Genomic DNA, 23,620 nt, shown 5'->3' on the forward strand with positions numbered 1-23,620 from the left:
TTAATTCCCGTCTCTCCCTCTACCTGCCCATAACTGCCTTTGGGTCCCCGCACTGCTGTGGCTGGCAGTGGCAAAGGTGCAGATATGGCTCTCTTAGGTGTCCACTAATTAACTACAATTTTTCCCTATTAGAGCTCACTGGTTACTAATCATTCACAGTAAGGCCTTGCAAACTGGTCCATGGTGTGTAGCATCCCCACACAGCCACTGTGCATCATTCCGAGACATCCCCAGTCCCGTGCCAGAGGATGAGCCTGAGGAGCCCCAGGCAGGGCTGTGCCACATGTCCCCTTGGTCATGTCCAGCTGACCCCCTGTCCTGCCCAAGCCCCTGCCCGCTCCCTCTCCTGCCCATGGGTGTGGGGGTTCCCCATGGCCCCCCAGCTCTGCCTGGGGCTGCCCAGCCCTGTCCTAAGAACAGCCCATGCATACGGACTGGTGGAAGCCACTTTATTTACATGAAGGGATCACATGCTGAACAAGGAAACAAGTGCCACTAAAGTACCCGTAACAGCAGGATTCTGTGCTTTATTCACAGGACAAAATATCAGTACAACATTTTCCATAGACTTCTTTGTCAAGCAGATACATCTCACTGTCCTCATCGGTACACATGGTGAGCAAGTGACAAAGGCAAAGTGGAGTGGCTGGAGCTCTGCCTGCCCAGGACATGGCTTGGCAGGGACAGTCTCACTGCCACTGTCCAGGAGCATCCATCTGCTTTGGGACACAGAGGGATGTGCTTCAGAGCAGCCTGAACACAGGCTGCAGGACGGGGCCATCACTGTGGCCCTGGGGACCATGTGGTGCTAAAAGCAAACAGGACCCCACAGAGGAAGCCATGTCACTGCTGACCTGCTGGGATAGGCAGTGCTGCTGAGCACTCATCCCTTAGCTTGGTGGCTGCAGCAGGACTCTGAGTCTTCCTTATCTTGGTTCACTCTGGAGCATTGCAGACTCCTAAGGAACAGGGAAACTCCTTGCCTGCCTCTGCTTGCAATTCTGGACAGGATGGGCTGAGGGGAGTCCTGGCTCCAGCCCCTTGGGCCCCCCTCACAGAAGACTGCAGCTTCATGTCACTGCACCTTCTCTCCCGGACACTTATTCCCACCTGAAGTCCTGCCCGACTGTTTCATAGAATTTGATATTATAAGGTCTATAAAAGTCCCGAAGCTGCTCGATCACCTCGGGGTCTATCTGCACATGAGTCCTGCCCTTGGACTTGCCAAGGCAGCGAGGCAAGCCGCTGCTCTCTGACTTCTTCAGGCATGGAAAGCCTTTTGTCTTGTTGAAGTAGAAGTGCTTGTCTGTGATAACCCGTTTGATGCCCAGGAAGTCCTGGACTTTGCCCATCTCCCCTGCTGGGTCCGTGATCAGCTTCTCCCCACTGACAAAGTGAATCTGTGAGAGAGGGAAGTACTGGAGCCAGCTCTCCAGGTGAACAGCGTACATCCCGATGCGGATGGCGTTCCAGGAGGTGTCCACCAGCCCCAGGCTGCGGTTGCGAAAGGTCAGCCCCTCGAAGGTGGGGATGTCCGGCTTCTTGGAGAGGGTCTGTGTGTAGTCCGAGATGGCGCGGGTGACGGGGTTGCGCACCACCACGATCAGCTTCGTGTCCCGGGACATGTTGAAGATCCGCCGCGGGGCCTCTTTGGTGACAAAGTAGCTGGGGGTCTTTTCCACTGTGATCTGGCTGTCAAGTGTTCGTGGCATCAGGCTCCTGCAAGCAAAGCAGAAGGTGATGGTAAGGAAGGAGCCGGGACAGGTACCAGGAGGTAGTGACTGCACCATGGGGCTGGTGACATGTCCCCTCCAGTGGAACAAAGCAGGCACAGACCCCTCCAGCAGCACAGTGGAGGACCCTGGCCACGGATGACTTCCAGGTCCATCCCAGTCCCAGGGGACAGCCTGGGCAGAGGACAGGGGTACCGGAAGCCCCACACACAGAGTAGCAAGTGTGTGTCCAGTGCCAGGATGTAGGAATGTGATGGCTGTGCCACATCACCATCACAAAGAGCCATGGGGAGCAATGAACAGGGTCCAGGGGGCTGTGCCACTCTGCCAGTGGGAGCTAGGGCAAGGGGCTGCCCAGGGATGTGGTGCTCATGCCCACCAGGCTATCACCCACCCCACCAGGGCTTGAGCAGGCCCAAGAGCTCCAAATGGGCTCCTGGGTACACCCATCTGTTTCTGGCACTGGGAGCTGGGCTGCAGGCCAGGCAAAGAGCACCAGACTGGGGGAAATACAGCATCCCTGCAGCCCAGCTTAACACTAATTAAATCATTTGCTTTGACATCTGAACATCCAAATCAAATAAAAACTAATGGGATGGAAAGATTTATAAATTGGTCTTGTATTACTAGAGTAAACTATCAAATCCACTGCAGTCAGATTCACGGCACTGTAGGTCCCCTGGCTGGAGCAGGCAGGGAGCAGGTAGGGAATGCCTGGCTGGAGCGGGCAGGGAGTGCTGGCAGCCAGGATGAGGCCAGCACATTTCTGCTGCACCCACACCTCAGCAGCACCCTGTGGCACCAGCACCTGTGGCACTAGCAGCTGCTGCAGCGTGAGCAGGCACAGCCCAAATTCAGCTTGTGGAGCTCCCTGTGAGCCCCCCACAATGCACATCCCCAGGCTCTGTCTGCCTGGCTGGGCCCCGCAGTGGGTGTTCGCCCCTGCACAGGGGCTGGCACTGGTACTGCAGTCATTTCACCAGCCTTGGAGCCCTGGGTACTCCAGTGAGTTTCAGGCCAGCGGCAGTGACAGAAAGCAAACACACCATCCCTCTCTGCAGCTATTTCTGACGGCATCCCTGTTATCCATGCGATAAACCTGGCACAGCCACCACGGCTGTGCTGGCACCACAACGCGGGGGCTTCCGAGGCTGCGTCAGTGCAGTGACTGAGACCTGGCACCTCCAGCATCCCTAAAACATGGCCCATGGCCAGCAGCTCTGGGCTGATGAAAGACCTAACTGGGAGGAGATCCAACGGCAGCCCACAACACCCTGTGTGACAGGAGGACAGAGATGGAAGACCCAGGACATGGCAGGGAGTGGCAGCACATATCGACGGCACCAGCCCATGCACCCTCATATGCTCTTGACCAGCTCCCGAATTTGAGAGAAAACAAACTAATTAGTCAGCATAAATTAGCAGGCCTGGTTCACTGAGGTACCTGAGCATGGATGGCGCTTAATTGGCCTTTCCCACTGCTCTGCTTCAAACCCCATAAATCCCGATTACGATTCCCATTGTTTAATGACTGTCAGGAGGTGCTAATTCAGTGCAGGCACATGGCTCTATCTCCACATCACAAACAAGTTTCATCATAAATCAGCACTGGACAGCTCTGTAAGTGATTCACTATTACAATATATTGTGGAGAATCATAAAACTGCTGTTTCATTAATGGCGCATCCTCAAGCCTGTTAGACTTTCATTACGTGAGTTATTAGGTCCATGCATTCAAAATACAAAATTACAGGTTCTAATCCACTATGAAAAACACAAAACCTCTGCATAGTAAATTACTGAAATGAGACAAGAGTTGTTTTTTTTAAATGGACTCCCAGTGTTTGCTGCTTCTGAGCAACAGAGACTGCTGAGACAACAAAACACAGCACAAGCAGATAAATAAATCACCAGTGAAGCCATGCAAGGGGGAGAGATGTCATCTAGGCATTCATTTTCCCACTAACAGCAGGATCCCCAGGGCTGCAGGAGCAGGGAAATGCATGGCAAACCTAATTACACCCGACTTTAAAATAATATTTTTGGACTTCTGCATTCACAGGGTTATTTGCATACAAATAGTATGTCACACAGCTTTAAGGCCCAGGCTCGCTTGTGTAGGTGTGAAGGCTCTTGGTGCTGGCCCACAGTGCCATGCAGCTGCGTGGCCAGGGCTCAACCAGGAGCTGCTCCTGCTGCTCCATGGACATGTCCTGTGGCTCTGCTGATGTCCCCAGCTGGCCTTGGCACTGGCTCCTGGCATGCGCTGAGCCAGCTGCTGCCAGCATGGGGACAGTGATGTACGAGTGACAGTGGTGGGGGGAGGATGGCTGGGGCACTCACTCAGCACATTGCTCTGGCTGCAGGGGCAGCATTAATTCCTTCTGAACTAGAGATTACTTGCACTAGAGTTGCCCAATTCTTAAAGCCCTTTCGTATCATTTGATATGGGCGTTAACACTCCCTTCAGCCCAGATTAGAGGTTGCATTTGCCCATGTTAGTGACACGGGGACACGTGTGGGTACAGCCTGATGTGGCCCAGCTGTGCCCTGCGGTCTCTGGGAGCCAGCACAGCCCCCACAACCCCACAACCCCAGAGGTCTTGGGCGGCAGCAAGGCAGAGCCTGACCTGGCTGTGGCAGCATGAAGGCAGCGACCTGCCCTGAAGGAGTTAACTCCTCACCAGCACCTTTCCAAGCCCTGAATTATTAATTTTGTTATAATCTGCCTTTGGGCACCCTGCAGCCCCTACAACACTCCCACATTAAAGAAACATGCGCTCCCTCACTGGCTGTGGTGCTTTGATGTCGAACATGCGTGAAACACTCTCCCAGGGAGGAATTTGTACAAAATCTCATCAAACAATTGAGATATTGCAGGTAAAAGTGGGGAGAGCAGCGCCCACTGATAATCCCATCACAGCCCCGGGTCAGTCCCTGCCTGCTGCAGCCCGTTGTGTACACAGGTTGGCGTGTGTGATCCCGGGCTCCATCTGCTCAGCAGCACAAAAACAAACTGTTTAATTTGGCAAAAAAATCCCAAGTGCTAGCTCCTGTGGTGAGGGCTCTGCGCTTTCCCTCTCCCAGCTGATGTCACCAGCAGGGAAAGGTGGGCTGTGAGTGTGTCTCCAGCTGCAGCTTGACGTGCTGGGAGATGAGCACAGGAAGCACAGAAGTCAGCACTGGCCTCAGCTCCCAGCAGGACTGTGCCATGCCGTGCCATGCTATGCTGTGCCACGGGTGCACACACAACTGACAGCACCATCAGCTCTTGCCTGGCACCCTCTGCTCAGCAGGACAGTGGGTGGCAGTGGTGGATGAAAGCTCCAGCAAAGCTGCTTCTGGTAGCTTCGGGAAGTTTAAGCAAAACTGGGTTAAACACGTGAGAAACCGAGGTGTGACAAAGATAAAAAGCTCTGGCTGAGAGATATCACAGGGGTCATTGAGGACACAGCGATGCCCTGGCTGAGGGCTGCACCATCCTGCCAAGGACTGCAAGGGGCTGAGGGGAGGGAGGGGATTCCCCAGCACTGCTCTGCAGCCCCTCGCTGTCAGGGTGCTGCCATGCCAAGCAGGACAGACCGGCTGCATCCCCCAGCCTGCAGGGACAGCACCATGCCCACAGCTACAACCGCACCCAAGGGCCCAAGGCCCTGGCAGCAGCTGGCTGGGCCCCATGGCCCCGCTGCCACCACCCCACACTACAGCAGCCAGGATTTAATGATGGAGCAGCTCCCTTTAATAAATGTTTATGTTCAAAGAATTTACACCAGTGCTTGCAGACGGCTAATGAGGGACATTTCCATGCATAAAAGCAGAGCGAACACAGTAATTAACTTTGTTGCTGATTCATTTTTAATCACTTAAATGCTCCAGAGATTTGCAGTGTCCTTTAAGTCAAGAGATTCTTTTTCAAAGGGCACACTGCCATTGCCCTTCATAGACACACACCTATGTGTGACCCTCACCTTCCTTAATAACCACTCGGCACTGATGGAGGGTCTGGCAAAGGCCAAGGTCTGCTCTGAGAGCAGTGGAGCTGGGAAGAAGCAGGAGATGAAGGCTTCCTGCACAGCTTGCATAGACCCCAGCTCTCAGCCCTGCTGGGTACTGTTCTCTGCTAATGGAGACAGGCTGGAGTCTTCCCCCTTTCCCATTTCCAAGGCAACTCCTTCCAAAGGTGAAACTTCAAAACGGAATACTTGTTTTTAAAACCACCACATGTGCCCCAGCTGCTGCAGCAATTTCCAAGTTAACAGCCTGTGTCAGAGTCGCGGTGCCCACTTGGTGACCTCCCTGTGCCAGGTGAGTGAAAATGGACAGTGCAACCAAGCAAAAACCCCGCCGACATGCTAATAGGGCCTGGAGACTCAGTGTCATTCAGAGGCCCTCCGAGCCAGCTCTGGCTCTTGCTCCTGGCCCCAGCCATCTCCGGGCACACACTGCAGGCAGGGCCTGGCCCCACCATGGACACCCAGGGTCACCAGGGGCTGGTGTCCTTTTCTCGCCAGCCTCACAGGGCAGCCAAGCCCGTGGTGTGCCATGTCACCAGCTGGATTTGGTGCTTCCCAAGCAAAGGTGAGAACAAACTGCAGCATTTACAAACAAGGTGAAGGAACAGAGCTAGGATACACATCTTTAGTGCCGAAGGCTAGGCAACCCACATGAGCCTATCTCCAGCGTCTCTCCCAGCTCCTCAGAGAGGGAAGCTCTCCTGGCCTGAGTGAGGGTCGTGGCAGCACCTGGCCCACCCTGGGGACAGGACAGGCAGGACTGCTGTCCACAGGCAGCGCGGGCATGGCAGTGCCCAGGGAACTCTGCCCGGGCAGCGCCTCATGCAACCCTCTGCCACGGGTTCCATGCCCATTCCCCAGAGCCAGGGCACTCTCTGAAGTCAAGGAAATTTCAAAGCATCCTTGAAGCTGCTGCCTTCCTCTCTTCTCACTAATTAACTTTACCCAAATGCACTGTCAGTAAAGCCCACAAACATGTCGCCGGGCAAAGCCTAATGGGCTCCCATTTGTGTGTGCGCCAGCCCGGCCATTAGCCGGGAGCACTTAGCCGGGGGCGGGAGCGGCTCTGCCGGCTCCTCTCTTGCCCTCCCACAGACCCAGGAACGCGGGGACACAGCGATGCTCCCGCTGGCAGGGCTGCTCCCCTGGGCTGCGGCCTTCCTTGTGCTGCTGCAGTGCCTGAAGCACCCCAAAGCCAACCCCAAAACCAGAGGCAAGGCAGGGATGAGGGGCAAGGGGCAGAACTCCAGCAGTGCTGGTGCTCCAGGGACCTGTCGCAGCACTACATGGGGAAGCCAAGCTTGGCCCAGGTGCTACCCGTGGGATCAGGGGATTCAGGTGGGGCCGTGCAGAACCAGATGGGCTCTGCCCTGTGCCAACGCCTCCGCTGGGCTCAGCTATGGCAGCCAGCAGGATGGGTGGGAGCCAGGCTCAGCCTGCTGCTGCAGCCACAAGGAAAAGCCCCTCTCTGTGAAAATAACACCGGAACATCTGACAGGATCACTCAGGAATCCTAAGGAGGAAAACTGCACCCTGAGATGCTGCAATTAGAATCACTACTCAAAGTTAACGGCAATTTAAATGACACCATCTTCCCTGTGTTCTGGAAAATATTGAAGGTTATTGGCCCACACTACTTGCAGCAGGAAAAAGCTCAATATTGAACATTTAGCGCAGGATTGGTAATGAATCAATATTTCCCAGTAGCTGCTGTTTGGTTTCAGTTGTCTTAAAACGGACCTTGCTAAAAATATCTTTCCTGTAGTGTGTCTGTAGCCAATGAGGTGGATTAGAGACTGATGGGAACTGTAAACAGCACGGGGGCTCTGGGTCTGGAGCCAGCAAGTGGGCAGCTCCTGGGTAGTGGTCCCACATGGGGGGAGCCCAGGGGTCTGGCTCTGCCCAGCGTGTGATCCCCCCACACAGGGGGCAGCTGGGGCTGCCCCAGCCCATGGCAGGAGCTGAGGTAGGAGGCACCATGAGAGCAGCTGTGAGCAAGCATGACATTTGGAGAGGCAAGGACAGGCAGATCAGGAGGTCTCCCCTCCCGCTAGGTCTGCCATCTCTGCATCAGACAAATGCCAAGGCAGGGGAAAACACGAGAAAACAGTAACCAATGTTTCTGGAGCATCACAGGGGCTCAGTTCTCACGCTACTTGCCACTGCACCGAAGTCCAACTTGGTGTCTCCACTTGGCTCCCCACTTGGGGCACAAGGAAAGGACAGAGCTGACTTGGCACTCAGCAGCCAGGGGCTCCTGCAGGCAAAGTCTCTACTCACATCAGGGAATGCCTTTACCTTCGCCTTTCCAAGGGGTCTGTGCTCCGGGCTGCCTGCAGACACCACCCTCCACCACAGCACTCTGCAAGCACGGCAGCACCTGCTCTCCCCAGCCAGCAGCTGGAAGACAGCCTCAGCCAGGCCAGGTGCAGCCCCCCAATCTGGGGTCCTGGCAGGCCCCTTGCAATCCCTCACAGCCCCCACATCTGCTGCCCCTAGCCTCACCTCTGTCCTTCCTGGGCTGTAGCCACTGGCACGACCCTGCTCTCCTGCTCCCCGGGCTCTTGGCAGAGCGACAGGAGCTTATCATGCTGTGGGTTAGACCTGCTCCACATTTAATTGCTCCTCTTGCAAGGAAGAAAATCAATTCCACGTTTTATACTTTAGCAGCCTCTGTGCTTAAGTTTTGGCACATTTGTCAAGCTAAAAAAAAAAAAAGGTAATAAACCCAAGGAAGTGTCATTTAATTGTTTTAGCTGAACTAATTTGGAGGCTCTGCTGCTCCAGCATGATCTCTCTATTGATCCAGACACAGAGCCCCGGGGCAGCACACTGCTCACCTGGCCATGCTCCCACTGCTGCCCCCACCTTGCTCCACAGCTGCTCTCTCCACTGCCACAGGCTGCACCCCTCCTGGTCACAGCTGAGTCCCTTCACATGGAGAATCCCAGGCTAAACTATGGCTCAGGGTGGGAGGTTGTCTGCTTGGCTGGAACTGCTGCAGCCCCTCAGTGCCACAGTGTGAGGAGAGGGGACACAGCACCTGGACCAGCACCACTCCTGGTGTCCACAGGTGCCCTTACATGCCCCAGGCGGGGTCTGTTCCTTCATTCAGGGCAGGCTCTGTGTCCCAAACCTTGTTTGGGAGTAGTGTCACAGGTTTGGTCCTGCAATGCCCATGAGGCTCCCACCCCACATTTCCCACACTGACAGCATGCAGGGGAAACAAACAGCACAGATCAGTCGCAGACACAAGGATGCAGGGAAGGACCCCAGCTCAGGATTTGGGGGGGTTGCTTTCCAGCTAGGTGTTGAGCCCATGCAGCTCCCGTCTGAGTGAGGGGCTCAGCCAGAACCCATATTCTGCTCCATCACCTATCCTGCCACTGTGGGTGTCCTTCAGAGAAAGCACTGTCCTCACGTGCCTGTGCTGCAGGGCTGCTCACAGCTGCTGGCTTTTAGGGATGCAGGATGGGTGACAGTGCCTGATACTGGGGGGAGGGTGCGGGAATGTCACAGACCTCCCAAGAGGCAAGAGCAGGCAAAGGATATTGCTGTAGCTACTCTCTGAAGAGCAGGAGGAACTGGACATGCTGCAGGACAGCCTCATGAGAAGGAAATGGCTTCAGTGAGCTTCACCTGTGCCTGTTTTGGCTCTTCTGTCACCTGCCACCAGTACTGGCAGAAAAGGATCTGAACATTCCTGGCTGCAGGGTCCACTGTGACCCCAGTAGGACACAGGGCAGCAGTGCTGCAGTTCTCTCCATGCAGTGCCTGAGCTGCCTCCCAAGGCACAAGCCCCATGTCACGCTGACTTCCCACCTGCTTGCCACTGAGCACTGACCTGCTTTGGAACCGAGGACATCTCTGCTAGGAAACCGCTGTCAAGATGGAGGGCAAGTGAGCTCGGTGTGGCCCCACGGGCTGCCCCCACCACCTGCCATGATGCTCCGACACACTGGCAATGACAGAGTCCTTTCCCCTGCCGTGAGCTACAGGCACCCGGGGCCAGGTCAAGCCCTCCTCTGCTTCCCGATGCTGATGCCCAGCAGAAGCCCCACGGCCTTGCCTGAACGCACCCAGCACTCTACAACAGCACAGCAAACACCCGTGGGTACACTGGGTGGGAACCGCAGGGAGTAGGGGGTGAACCGCTGGCAGCACCACTGAGCCCATGGGCGCTGTCACCTGCTTAACAGCAGAACTTGCTGCCTCTCTCAGAGCACCTCACAAAAGCCCTCACGGAAATTAAAATCCCATCTCCTGCTGGAGACACACTCGCTGACCTCTACAAATTATTAGAGATTCCATATAGATCCACAGTTACTGGAGTTCAGAGAGGTGGGATGGCAGAGGACGGGGACTGTTCCGCTCACGGAGCCAGCGATCAAGCCCGGTAGCAGAATCGTGCCGGGGTGCACCGAGCAGGGGTGCGGGAGGACAGCCGTGCATCCCGTGCACGGGCACTCACACGTTTTGGAGAACCCTTCACCCAGGCAAATGTTTCCTCAGACGGGATGGAAAACCTGGCATCGTCCCGGCTCCTGGCTGCCTAGCGGCAGGGCTGGGGCTCGGGGGGCTGCAGCCGAGGGCTCCGGTGAACGGGAAGGACCGAGCCGCGACCCGCTCAGCACTACAAGGAGATTAAGGAAAACTCCCTGAGTGCTCCGGGCGACAGCCTCCGCCGCCCGCCCGCCCGCCGTACCGCTCCGGCCGCTCCCGCCCCGCCGGCTCCATCGATTGACCGAGGAACGCGGACCCGAGTCCGCACTGAGAGCGAGAGCGCCGGGAGAGGAGAGGGGACAGAGGCGAGCAGCGGGTGCCCGCGGTGTGTAGGGACGGGGATGTTCTGGGACGGGGGGTGGCCGGCGGCCGGGGACGAGGGGTGCCCGGGGCGGGGGGGGGCCGGTCCCGCAGCCCCCCGCCCTCACCTGTACCACTCCAGCCCGCGGTGGTAGTTCCTGTCGAAGAAGTGGGGCTCGGTGCCCAGCGCGCGCACCTCGGGGTGCACCCGGATGAACTCCAGCACGGCGCGGGTGCCGCCCTTCTTGACGCCCACCACGATGGCCCGCGGCAGGCGCTTGGTTCCCGGGCGGGCCGGCCCCGGGGCGCTGCCGGCCGGCGGGGCGGGGGGCGGCCGCCCGCACGGCCGCGACTGCTGCAGAAGTTTCTTGGCGGCGGCGGCGCGGGCGGGCGGGCAACGGGCGCGGGGCACGGCGGGGCTGCCGCAGCAGCACAGGAGGCTGTAGCAGAGGTACGAGCAGGACAGCGACAGCGTGAAGAGGACGAGGACCCTCCCTGCCAGCCGCCGGGACGGAGCCGGAGCCACGGCCGGGGCCCACCCGCTCGGCGCCCTACGCGCCATGGCTCCATGGGGCCGCGCCGCCGGGCACGGCGGGCCCCGGCCCGGCGCCCCGGCCCCGGCGCGGCCGCTCCGGCATCTCCCGCGGCTACGCGGCGGCGCGGCCGGGCCGCCCGAGGGGGCTGCGCCCGCCCCGGCCCCCCTGCGCCCGCCGCCCCGCCGCGGCCATCCCCGCGATCGGGCGGCGGCGGCTCCGCGCTGCCTCCGCGGGAAGTGCCGGGGCAGCGGCGGCTGCGTCGCTATTTAAGGGGCCGCCTGACGTCAGCGCCTCCTGGAGCCCCCGCGGCCGCTCGGCGGCCGGTGCCTCCCCCGGGCCGGGCCGGAGGTACCGCCGCGCAGAGCCCTTCCTCCCTGGACCGGGCTTCCACGGGGCTGGGGCGGTCCCGCTGCCCGCCGAGTCCTGCCCTGCCCGGCCCCGGTGCCGGTGCGATCGTCCCGTCCCCGGTCCCGCTGTCCTGCCTGGCCCTGCCCCGCTCTGCCCCGCAGCTAGCCCTGAACCGCTCGAAGCAGCGGTGTGGAGCCGGGGGCACCTCCCTGGGTCGGAAGCGGCGCCTCCCGCAGCCGCGCAACCTCCGCCCGGGACCGGGAACCAGCACCAGAATGGTGTGAGCAGCCCTCGCCCGGGAGCGGCAGCCGGGGCTCGGGGCTGCGAGGGTCACGGCCGGTTCCCGGGATGCCCCAGCCCGGTGCCAGAACGGCGCTGCCCGAACCATCAGCCCACGGGGGGAGCGCGGCGGGGCCGCCCCACGGTAGCAGTCGCTTCTGTCCTCGGCAAGGGCAGGAGGAGCAGCCATCGGCCGCCGCGGTGCCGCCGGTAAGTAGGAGGGAAAAGCTTTAAAGTGACGCATGAATTAAATTTCACTGCCGGGCTGGGGCTGCTCAGCCCCGCCTGTCCCGGGTGTGATGCCCCACATGCAGTCTGAGCCGGGAAGCGCACCGGCTGTGGCAGAGTATGACTGCGGACTGCTCCATCCCCATCCCCGGCTCCCCTTTTCTTTTCTCTTGCACCCCGACATCCCAGGCTTCCGCTTGGCTGCTCCTGCTGAGCCGAAGGGCTGCGTGTGGCACCGCTTAGACATTAGCAGCCATCGCTCCTGCTTTCTCAGCGCTAGAAGCTTGATCGGCTGCAGAAAACTACTTGTCTTGTTCCTTGGGAAGAAGGATGATGATAGGGAGAGACAGGCAAGAAGTGTCAGCCCGACACAAACGAGGATGCCGCAGGCTCCCGGCAGCCAGTCCAGGGCGGGGACCAGGTTCCGTCCTGTGCAACATCCAGAACTCGGTGCAGACATAAGAAACAATGGAGAAAAAATGAAAAGCAGTGCTGCCTGCAGCCTCTCACCTGGGTTGGTGTGGGAGCAGTGGCACTGCTCCTCGCTGGGAGCAGGAATGGAGTTTCCAGGAAGAAGTATCCTGCTGCCTCGGGAGAGCTCTGGATCTAGAGGATGAGCTGAGTCCTTGTGGAGACAAACATCATCCTCAGTGACCCACGGGTTTTTCCTTTGGGGACATTGGGTACTGCGTCCACTGCTCTGTGTGGCAGCAGGTTCTGCCAGGCAGGGCTGAGCCCTGGCCCCTCTGTGTGGGTCAAAGCAGGGGGATGGAGCCACGTGCACAGCACCAGCTCAGAGGAGCTGGACAGCACTGGGCAATCCCTGACTGGTGTGAATGCACCCAGGGCTGGTTCTCCCACCACTCGTATGTGCTGCACCAGAGCCAGTGTAGTGCCAGGCAGGGCCCTGGCACTGACAGAGCCCATGGGGCTCCAGCCCCCCATCCGAGGGCCACTGCCCTGCCTGGGTAACGACAGCAAGGGTGGAGGTACCTGAGGGGCCAGGCATTGGCAGGTTCCCCTTTCTGCGGTGGAAGGTATCCATCACTTAGTTCCTGTCCATGACAAACTGCCAAATTTGTGGAAAAGTTGCTTTTTCCATTTTAGATCACCACCTCCATGTGGTGATCCAGCCTCGGCAGCAGACACATTGCCTAAGCATGAACATTAGAGGCGTCTGGATAAATAAAGCTGCTGCGGATGCCTCAACACCTCCAGGTTTCTCTACTTGCAAGGGAGGAATGTTTTGTAAAGCCGACAATTTTGCTTCCAGTCTTTGTATCCGTGTAGGGCATGTCTTTCCCATGACATGTTTGCTGTTTACACCCCACTCCACATAAACAACAGCTTTCTGGTGCCATCAGCATGCTCCCGGCCCTGCCACCTGTGCTAAAAGAGCCCTGGGAGCCAGCCCCCAGTGGGATCCCTGGAGCGGGAAGCCAGGCACTGGCATTGCAGGATGAAAGAGCCCACTGGATCACCGCAGAAGATTCCCTCTCCTCAGCCAGTGCCTTGCAGCATGGCGGCTGGAGGAAGAACTGCGAGCTCTGGGAAACATCCTGCTTCCTTCTGCCCCCCTCACCCATTCCTTTGTGGAATTGGTGCTGCATTCTGCACCCAGCCTTACACCATCCTCTCCTTCATCTTCTCTTCCCCACATCCCTTAGCCACTTTTCAGGGTCCCATCAGTGCTCCCTCTCCTTCTCATCTCTCTTGGGTCCCTGGCTCTGTTCCCAAGCAGATCTTTCCCATCTTACCTCCTTCACCACTCCCAAACTATCCAATCTCCTGTACTGGGATTTACCAAAGCAGCTAGATGCCACTGCCTTGTCTGACATTAACCCTGAAGGACCCCCAACATCCTGTCCCTCCCAGGCCGCTTGCAGCTCCTTGATGCTCATTTGCCCAGGGTAGTGTCTCCAGTATGGCCCCAGCAGCCTCTCCTGCTCCTCCCTGCTCAGAGCAGCGCTTGGCTCATGGGACTGTGGGGCTGTGGCCGAACAGCGCTCCTGACACAAAAACCATGCAAGGGATTTGGAGCCTGTCTTCAGGCCTCAGGCCAGCGCTATGGCCTTATTTCCCCTCCAAGAAACTGATCTCACCATACCATGAACTGACAGCAGCAGGAACTACTACTGGGGACTCCCGGCTCTGTGTGTTTTCCAGGGGGGACCTGGCCCAGGGCTCATCCCAAGCACAGACAGCTGCCAAGCAGGCAGAGAGAAAAGCTGCCCCAGTGTTGAGATCAGAAGATTATTACAGAAATACACAAAGTTTGTGCCAAGAGAATGAAACCTAAAAGAATAGGGAAACAATAAAGTACACACTAGAAACAGCAAATAAGATTAAAAGTGGTGTCCTGCCCACTATGTCTCCATGTTGAAGGCAGAAGAGAACAAGTTTAGAATTTATTTCCAGAGCCAAAGAAAGTGCTCAGGGCCAAATCGTCACTGTTAGTCCAGTTTTCTGTGTCTAATATTTATGTCATTAACAACCTTTTGGTTCTGGGCTGACAAACTGCCACCTCCCCTTGTGCTGGGAATCAGAGGCTGAGCGGTATGTGTACGTGGACAGGGATCCTCAGTGCTGCGGGGCAGCCAGGGCTGAATTGCTCCAGCCTCATGGCCCCAGTGAGGTCCTGAAACAGACACCAGGCCTGTTGCTCAAGTGCCTCCCTGTTCTCATTGTCCTGGTAGGAAACCTGGAGCTGGTAAAAGGACATTTTGTCATTTTGGAGTTGGGCAATGGAGGAGAAGGATGCAGTTGAGCCAGATCCATGGGCAGCAGTGAGGGGCCAGGAGGGTGCAAGGATGGGGATCAGAGCTGATGGTGCTCAGAGACCTGCTGCAGGCCCTCAGGATACTGTGAACACTGTGGGGGGGAACAGGCCAGCAGGACTCAGCTGTTCCCAAGCACTGTTAGTATGCTGGGACTGCATCCTCACTCCCAAAGTCTCCAGGAGCACTGCAGCAGCAGTCAGCATTTGAGTGGTTTCCTGCCCTTTGGTGCAGCCCTCGCACCATCCTGGACCAGTGATAGCCACAGGCTCGGTGCTGCAGAGGATGGAGGTGGTGCTCAGTCCCGTCAACTGATGGCACTTCAGCTTCCCTGGCCCCAGAGCTGCTTCTGAGGGCTGATCCTGGCTCGCACAGCCCCTCAGCTCATTGACACCCAACCCAACACTGGCTGGCAGATCTCCCAGCTCCTCACTTTGGGGTCTCCTAAGGGCAGGGGAGTCTCAAAGTGCCTGTCAGACAGCAGGATGGAAGTGCAGGCTTTGGAGCTGCCTTGAATTGGGTCTGAACTCATGTTAAGCCTCATTAATCAGTTGTAAATGCACTGTATTCCCAATAAGGTCAGAAACAATAAATTTAATTTTGACTCTGACTCAAGCTACTTTGGTCCTAATTCTGAGCCTCCTGCCCAGCCAGAGCAGCCAGCCCTGGCTGTGCTGCACAAACTCATTTGATTCTGAAATGCATTTTTAAGCAGGATGGAGTGGTGCTTAAAAGCTAAATGGCTTCCCCCGGCTGTAATCACTGCTCAAGAGTCCTGGAATGAAAGGGATAAAGTCTGGGGGCGGGGGGAGGTTTTAATCTCACTGAGTAGATTACAGAGATTACTGCAATTTAATCCTTACGTATCTGTCACTGACGCTGCAAAGACCATAACCGAGGTGGGCAGGGGTGCACCGGCCCCCTCTGAGCTCCTGCCCCTCGTAGTGGGGCCGTGTTACAGCTCTGCTGCCCACCATGCCGGAGGCCACTGCTGCTCCTGCTGCGATGAGGTCCAGCAGGCACTGACCTCGGTGCTGCCTTCTGACAATGAGGATGCCAGGTCAGGCAGACCCTCTGTCCCAGCCATGACCACCTGGGCAGGGCAGGCAGCTGCTGTGGCACTGTGGGCTGAATCTTGTCCATGGGACTGGGCACCTGCTGGCTGGGCTGGGCTGGAAATGCACCAGAATCTGAAGAAAAGAAGGGAAGGGCCCTGGGATGAGGCAGTGCAGGCAGGGCAAGGGTGACCCACAGGTTCCCTATGTCCTGGTTCCCCAGGGCGGCTGCATCCTCCCTCTCCCCCACAAGCAGCCTTCCTGCTCCGAAAGGAGCCAGAGCCACCTCCCCAGTGTTGGAGGGCTCCAGGTGGCTATTCTGGGTCTATCAGCGTCAGGCACAGTGTGAACAGCACAGAAAATGATGCAGTTGCAGGGTTCATCTGTGTGCTGCGGCAGGCGGGGACCCTGAACCATCTCTGCTCTCATCATACACTATCATCGCACAGAGCTCTCCCAGGCTCTCCGCAGGGCCTGCTTAGGGTAAATCTCATTATCATTCCTCGGGAATCACAGGGCCAGGAGCTAGTTCTCCAATAACTCGAAATATCTCTCTGGCTCACAGACCTTCACAATTATATTTAACTGCAAATGAGGAATCTGTACTCAAACACAAGCTGGTAATTTTTTTTTTGAAGCTTGTTTTCAGTGTCACCTCATGTTCAGCCCAGCTCTTCCACAGCTCTGTAACCCCGTCCTTGCCTTACGTAAACTTGAAGGCAGAAAATCAGAAGCGAGCTGCCCTGTTTCCACTGGAGGGACAAGACTGGGTAACTCACTCTTGTTCCCAACACTGCTGCCTCCTCTGGCACCATCGCTGGGTGGAGGAAGGCCTCTTCTTACCCACTTCACTGAGGGTCCCCCTCCACGTGCCAGGAGGTGTCACTGCCCATGTTGAAAGCCATGGGCTGATAAAAAGCCACAAAAGACCGGGAGAGCGGGAAGTGCTGGCAGAGGTCTTGGGCTGCAGGAAAGCTATGGAGGGTAGCAGCGCCTCAGTCAGGAGAGGTCCCTGCAGCCACTCCAAAACCAACACCAACTTACCTGCACCATCTTCGGGGACTGCTGGGCATCTGGGAGTGGTTCCCTCCTCTTGTCCCCTCTGGGTGAGCAGCCACGTGGCTCTGGCACAGGGGGGAACTGGGCACAGCACAAGGGACCCACCTGAACCCCACAGAGCCAGCACATGCAGAAAGTCTAGGCAACGCCAACCCCTGTATCTATAGCTCTGCACGCTGGAGTCTTTTAAAGTCTCCCCGACAGCCAACTGAAGTGTCCTGAGTGACCTCACTTGGGGCTGGGGGGCCCAGAGGGGACCTGGGTTCACCGTGGGGATGCTGGGCAGGAGCATGACTGCAGGCTCGTGGGGCAGCCCAGGGAGGGAGAGGTACATGGCTGTACCAGACACAAGAGGTTGTGACAGGAAGAACAGCAGAAGCTTTGGTGGCAGCTTTGCACTAAAATTAACTCATTTGACAGCAGTTTCTGGTGCATTTCCATGGGCTCCCGAGCTGTGAGTAAGTGAAGGGCACAGGTGGGAGTGAAGAAGTGACGTGCTCCCAGTCTCGGTGACCTGTAGTCAGGGCCGTGTGGTGCGTGCAGGCAGCTGCCGGGCAGGGATGGTGCGAGCACAGAGCCACGGGTCGCTGCCAGCCCAGGTGGGCAGAGGGGCTGCCGGCTGGGTCTATCCTGACCGCTGTGACGGTCTCCCAGCAGCTTGCCCTGCGTCTGCCCTCTGCTCCCTGCAGCCTGCCGGCATTGACACCGCTCTGCACCTGTTGGAAACAGCCTAGAACAGCCACTCTTGGCAGTGCAGCAACCTCTGTCTTTGCCGAAGGTGGCAGCCAGCAGAGGGGCGGCGGGAAGAGAGCCCCTACTGTGAGAGGGCTCCCAGCTTGGCGTGCTCTTCGTTGTCCCATTCCGAGTGCCCTCCTGCAGCTCTGTGGCACTGTTCACCCTCCCCTGTTCACAGTCTACGGGGCTGTGTGGATACAGTGAGGCTCTGGTTGTGCCCGTATCAGTTGATTATGCAACCCCCCCGGAGGGTCCTGGGGACACAGGCTGCCCTGCACCTCCCCGTGTCAGGTGTCTGTATTGGCCAGAATGGGCACTGATTGCCCCGGCGGGGCTGGCGGTGCCCCAGCTGCTAAGGGATTCTCATCCAGCAGCACAGCGGTGAGGCTGCCCCGGCCGGCCCGGCCCGTCGCGGTTCGGCTCGGCGCAGCGATGCCGCTCGTGCAGGCGCGGACGGAGCCGCGGGACCACGGGCAGGTTCTCTCCCTGCCGAAGGCACGTTCCCCATGAGCTCGCATCCTTCAGATCAGAAGCTCTCTCCAGCAGGAGCACTTTGAACACCCCGCCTGCTATTTTTAATGGGATTGAAAAGAGAACAAAACCATTTAAGAACTTGAGGAATCAAAGCAAGTGTCCTCACGTCACGCCCAGCGCTTGCAGCTATATCCTGATTAATGACAAGAAAGAGTGGGGAAACAATATTTAATCACACCCTGTTTATACTAGAGCCAAAAATCAAAGAGCTGCATTCCTCTTTCATGAGAAAAACGAGGTGGGCATTTCCCCTCTGGTGATTAAGTTTCCCACTACAAGCACATCAATTTCCTTGATTTGGCACAGGGTCCTCGATCACGCCACAAATGAGGGCTTCCTTAGCAGCAAAATATTGCAAACCCCCAGCCAGATCCATACACAAGACACCGATGTCCATCTATCATTTTGCCTGGATTATCTCAATACACATCTCCTCGGGGAGATGGAGATGAGGCACTTGCAGCCAAACCACTGCTAACGATTGGCACAGCTGCAGCAGTCCTCAGCCGAGGGCACCGCAGGGCTCTGGCCACTGGCCCTGTGTCCTCTGGGCACGCAGCCCTGCCTGCATGGGCCCTGCTGCCCGTGTGAGCACGGTGAGGATGGGTGGAGCAGGGCATGAAGACTCTCGTGGGCTGAACCCAGCAGGCTGGATGCAGGACCCTGCAGGACCAGATCCTCACAGCGCCAATGGCAATGCTGTGGTTCTGTCACTGGCCAGACCTGCAGAAGGACCCAAGTCCCGTGTCATTGTGGCCACACCGACTCCCATGCTGAGAAGGGAGCAGAGCGGGATCCAGCTCTGGCAGGGGGCAGGGGGTGACACAGATAGAGATACTATTGGGGCTGCTGTGGAGGACCCCAACTCTGCTCCCAGCCCATAAAAGTGGGTCAGGGAGCACATCACCTCTGCAACATCCACTCCCTCCGTCCCCTGATTCCCCCCTGCCTATATCGATTTGCTTGGAATTCCTTGATTAATTAATGTCAGAGAAATGCAAGGTCTGTTAATTACCTCTGATTAATTAGGGTGAACTTTTAATTGTGTCCTTAAGCTGAGATATGCTGTTCAATAGGCTCTGTAATTAGTGACCCAGCAATCTCTGTTAAACCAATTAGCCCAGTGTAACAAGTGTAAGGAGCTGGGGACTGCCCAGCAGGCAAGGGCGCTCCAGCAGCCTTGCACAGGGCCCTGCTGGTCAGTGCCATCTGTGCAGAGTTGCCCACATACTTTGTGTCCCACATCCACGGGACATGACTGTTGGTCATGGTGGGCTGGCCCTCAGGTACAGTGATGCCGGGGGCTGAAGTGACCTGCACTGACTGAGACTGCTCCTTGCTCTCCCCAGGGACCTCAGAGGGTCCCAGACCCCTGGGAAGCTCCTCTGTAGGCTGTGAGGTAACTGGTTAAAAACAACGCAGTCTCCATGCAGAGGTCAGCCCGTTACCTGGCTCACTCTTCTCCATGATGTCCTTCTGTCCTTTCATCCTTCTGGCCTTCCTTCCTTCTATCCTTCCATCCCTCTGCCTGGCCCTTGCTCACTTGAGCAAAAGGCTCTGGCGGGCAGAAGAAAACTTTCTTCCCATTGACATATTTCATCCTCTACTGCAGTTTAATATCCAGGTCAGGAAGCAGATGGCAACTAGCCTGACTGTCTTGGCAAGCTGGGACAGGAGCGGCTGTTTCCCAGCGTTTATTTCCCCACCCCATTGACTGTGCCAGCAGCACCAGCAGCTCACCTACTCCCACCCCTGCTCCCCTCTCCAGCAGCACCCAGCAGGTTGGGCCACAAGGCCATGCCACAGAGACAGACACTGACAGATCAGACTTGCTGGGTCACATGCTACCCCAGGAGCAAAATCACCCAGGGAAATGGGTGCAGTGCCCACTCATGCCAGGGCTGGAGGGTCCAGCCATGGCGAGCTCCCTGACTCAAACTCCTTCTGGACTGGGGGGCACATCTCAATATGGATGTGCAAACACTCCAGCCTGTGCTAAGCAGGAGATGGAGTTGGGGGCCTGCACTGTTCCCCAACCCCAGCTCTTGCAGCAGCACGACCGTGTGGCACCTAGCCCCCAGTGGGGACCAGGTTGTGTCCTCTGGCTCCGCACACTTGTCCCACTGCCTGCTGGCGAATGGTCCCCCTGCGCCTGCCTGGCGCCACCAGCGCTGCTGCTGCCTGGAGTCTCCTAAGAACCACCCAGGCCCCGGGAAGTCATTAGTAATTAATTTGGTTTCTAATCTTCTAATCCAGCTGCTCCTTGATTTGATAAGCGAAAAATCTGCTCTGGCCACATGGTCGCTGTTCCATGTGCTGTGTCCCCACAGAGACACCGGCAAGGACAGTGCCACCCTGAGTCCGAGGGCCAGACCCTGCACTGTCCTTTCCTGTGGCAGAGAATTCTGGGTCCTGCCCAGCTGTGCCACACCGTGCCGTGCTGTGCTGTGCTGTGCAGTGCCACTCCGGTGCCATGCCATGCCATGCCATGCCATGCCACGCCCAGTTGTTGGAGCAGATGAAGGGGAATGCATTAGTCTCATCCTGATGGGTATAGGCACAGGACTAATGGGATCAAACCCTGGTCCCAGCCCTGAATGAAGGAGCTAAGGGTCCACGTGCCCCACCTTGTTCTTTATGGACCTGGAGCTGAGACAGGACAACTTCCACTTCTGTTTGAGGCTGGGAACCATCACATACCTCAGGGTGCCAGGAGAGAAGCCTTCCCTGTCCTCGGTCCTGCTGTCCATGGTCTCACTGCAGGTTGAGCAGGGTCACTGATTGCCCATGCTTCAGTGGCAGTGGCTGTGAACCACCCCTGCCCAATGGGCTGTGGGCTCTGTCCTGCAGTGGGCTCTGTCCTGCAGTGTGCTCAGTGTCGTGGTCCCTGGCTCTACCCTGAAGCAGCACAGTGACACAGGGCATGTATGCCTGGTTGGGAACCGCTGGCCCCACCGGTGCTGTGGGCATGGGGCCACATGCTGCCCACGGGGACACCAGCTATAAGCCATGTGGCAAAGCAGTCAGCAGCGGGTCTGTGGCACACGACAGGATGAGGGAACATCACAGATGAGAGCCCAAATCCTTCATTAAATCCCACATTAATCTCTAAGAACAGCAATGTCAAAAATCTTAGCAGCAAAATTAAATTGTGTAGCTATATTTCAGCTGCACAAAATCAATATTAATTACAGTGGGACAGACATTGCTGAGAGGGGGTCTGACCCAGTATTTACCACTGCAGTCCAACTCCAGCTTGGCAACTTGTTTCTATAAAACAACAGCACATGTTTTTGTGGCAAACAGTCTCAATCCAGTGGGTGTTGGGGCTGAATACAGATGTGATGGGACAACGACCCCCCCGTAGAGAGAACACAGGAGGGAAACACAGGGAAGGCTGTGTACAGCTGGGCAGGGAGGGGGGAAGGTGGCCATGGTCCCTGAAAAGGGGTCTGCAGGTGGGCTCTGGCCTGGCAGCACCACGTCCTGCTGGCATCACCACCCCTGGTTCCCCCCAGCTCCCCCCAGCTTCTGCACTGGGGCTGCGTGCCCTCTGCCCTGGGCTGTGCTTCCTGGGGATTTACTCTCAGCTAGAATGAAGCTCATGTCAGAGGGTTAAATCCCATGTTTAAACATATTTTTCTCTTAGTTACATTAAAACTGAGTCTGAGCAGGCCAAGAGAATCCATGTGGGACCTGTCGAGCTCGTTAGCCCTGGGAGGACTATTGCCTTCCTTCAGAAAGCCTGTTTTACCCTGTTTTACTCACCCTGCTTCAGTGAACTCTAACTGGAGACAAGCTGGAGTGTGGTCTGCAGCTGAGCCTGCCTGCCCACCCTGTTTGCCCTGCCTGCAGGGAGGTGGGATGGTTTTAAGGGAAGGGATTTGGTTGGAATGGCTCCTATCCAGTGTGGGATTTGCGGACAGAGGCAAATTGTTGCAACTTAGTCATTGAAATGTAACTTCTTGGTGCAGGGGAAGCTGCGTAGGAATACTCCTGGTCAGGCCATTGCAAAGTGATGCCCGCCAAAAATCCAGACCTTGGGCTCACAAGGAGCAGGCTGTGGGCTCAGTGTCCCCATGGGCACAGCTTGACAACAGTCAGGGGCAGAGTGGGACACTGCCTTTTGCTGGAGCTGGGGCCCATCTGGTTGGGCTGGGCCACAGCTGGCCACGGCAGAGACTCTGCTGACTGGATCGCAGGCAGTCTGTGTGGGAACAGGGGTGTCAGGGGCGTCCCCGCATGCCCCGAGCCTGTGGCGCTAGGCTGGGCTGCTGTGCACTGTGCTCGATGGCACCACAGCTGGCCAGCTGGGTGTGGGGCATCCCTGGTGCCTGTCTCAGGCAGTTAGTGTCACATTATGAGATGAGCCAGATCAAGGAGTTTGGGGCAAAGGAATTAAAATGGGAGGGAGAGTTTTAATTAGAGAAAGAAGTCAGAGTTCGTAATCAGCTGGGTGAGTGACTGCCTGCTGTGGGGAATTCTCCATATGTCAAATGGCATCAATCAAAATGCCACTTCTTATACAATGGCCTCTGTGCAGGAGGAGGGGCTGCTGTACCCTGTGCTCAGGGCAGTGCTGTGCCTCAGGCAGAGCATTCCCCCACTGCAGTCCCTGGGTTCCCAAGCACCCCACGGCACAGGGGAGCAGGGCCAGGACCAGCCTGTCCCATGCCCCAGACTCCCTGCACTGGATTTGGTGGCGGTATCATGGGGGGTCTGTCTGTGCCCTTCCCCAGCCCTCAGGCCTAGTCCAGGCACGAGGAACAGAATGGATTCTTGGGGGCCATAACCAGCCCCTGTGCCTCTCTCCAGACTCATCACAGGTGACGTGACTTGCTGCACTCCTTTGTAATTGTCGGCAGTACAAGGGGAGCGTGTGTCCTGGTGTGCTGAGGCAGGAGAGGGTGTCCAGTCAGCAGGAGGCTGGTATGCAGGTCCCTTTGGTCCTGTGCCCACCCACAGCTTCAGAGACCCCTGGTGATGCCTGTCAGCAGTGGGGCCCAGCTGAGCCCTGTCTGATGGTTGGAGCCCAGTGGCAGCACTGAGGCACAGGAGAAGATTCCTGACACCAGCAGGGCCCAAGGGCTGGCCCTGTCCTTGTCCTTCTTGCAATGGCCTTCCAGCCATACCTCACACTCCTGGCAGGCTCAGTGACTCCCCCATTCATGCTGGGCTGTGTCCAGCGAACATCTGTGGGTGTTCCTTTATAAACATGTTTCATGCACCAATAGTTTAACAGTGCAGAAGTGAAAAGGTTCCGGATCCACATTCCTCCAGGAGGAGAGTGGCTTTCCTGGAGATGGAGCAGTTGGAGTGGGAAGAGGAGCACTGCCATGCTAGGACTGAGCTGTACAGGATGTGCAGCGGGAGTGACAGGAGGCCAGGGCAACCCCATGGGGATGTGTCCCCCTGTGGCACAGGATGCTTTGGCCACTGAGGTGCCACATCTCCCAGGGTCTCCCCTCCATGTCGCCTGAGGATGTGTTCCCAATATGTCATGAGGGGCTGCCCCCCAGA

The 23,620-nt window shown here is 57.3% G+C and overlaps 1 protein-coding gene across 1 annotated transcript; it reads right to left on the reverse strand.

Annotated features, from left to right (window-relative positions):
• Positions 1–435: 435 nt before the first annotated feature.
• HS3ST2 (heparan sulfate-glucosamine 3-sulfotransferase 2) lies at positions 436–11,132 on the reverse strand. The gene is made up of 2 exons (XM_048320964.1): positions 10,678–11,132; positions 436–1,719 (listed from the first exon to the last, which is right to left on the reverse strand). The coding sequence occupies exons 1-2, from the start codon at positions 11,109–11,111 to the stop codon at positions 1,101–1,103; spliced, it is 1,053 nt and encodes a 350-aa protein (XP_048176921.1). The 5' UTR covers positions 11,112–11,132; the 3' UTR covers positions 436–1,100.
• Positions 11,133–23,620: the final 12,488 nt, after the last annotated feature.

Source organism: Corvus hawaiiensis, chromosome 16 (assembly GCF_020740725.1).
Source record: "Corvus hawaiiensis isolate bCorHaw1 chromosome 16, bCorHaw1.pri.cur, whole genome shotgun sequence".
NCBI lineage: Eukaryota > Metazoa > Chordata > Aves > Passeriformes > Corvidae > Corvus > Corvus hawaiiensis.

Bases quoted from the DNA above. Each gene is read 5' to 3' on its own strand.
- HS3ST2 (XM_048320964.1), bottom strand. From the start codon at position 11,111: ATGGCGCGTAGGGCGCCGAGCGGGTGGGCCCCGGCCGTGGCTCCGGCT. The intron at 1,720-10,677 runs GTGAGGGCGGGG...CTTTGCTTGCAG, and splicing joins CGCGGGCTGGAGTGGTACAG to GAGCCTGATGCCACGAACAC.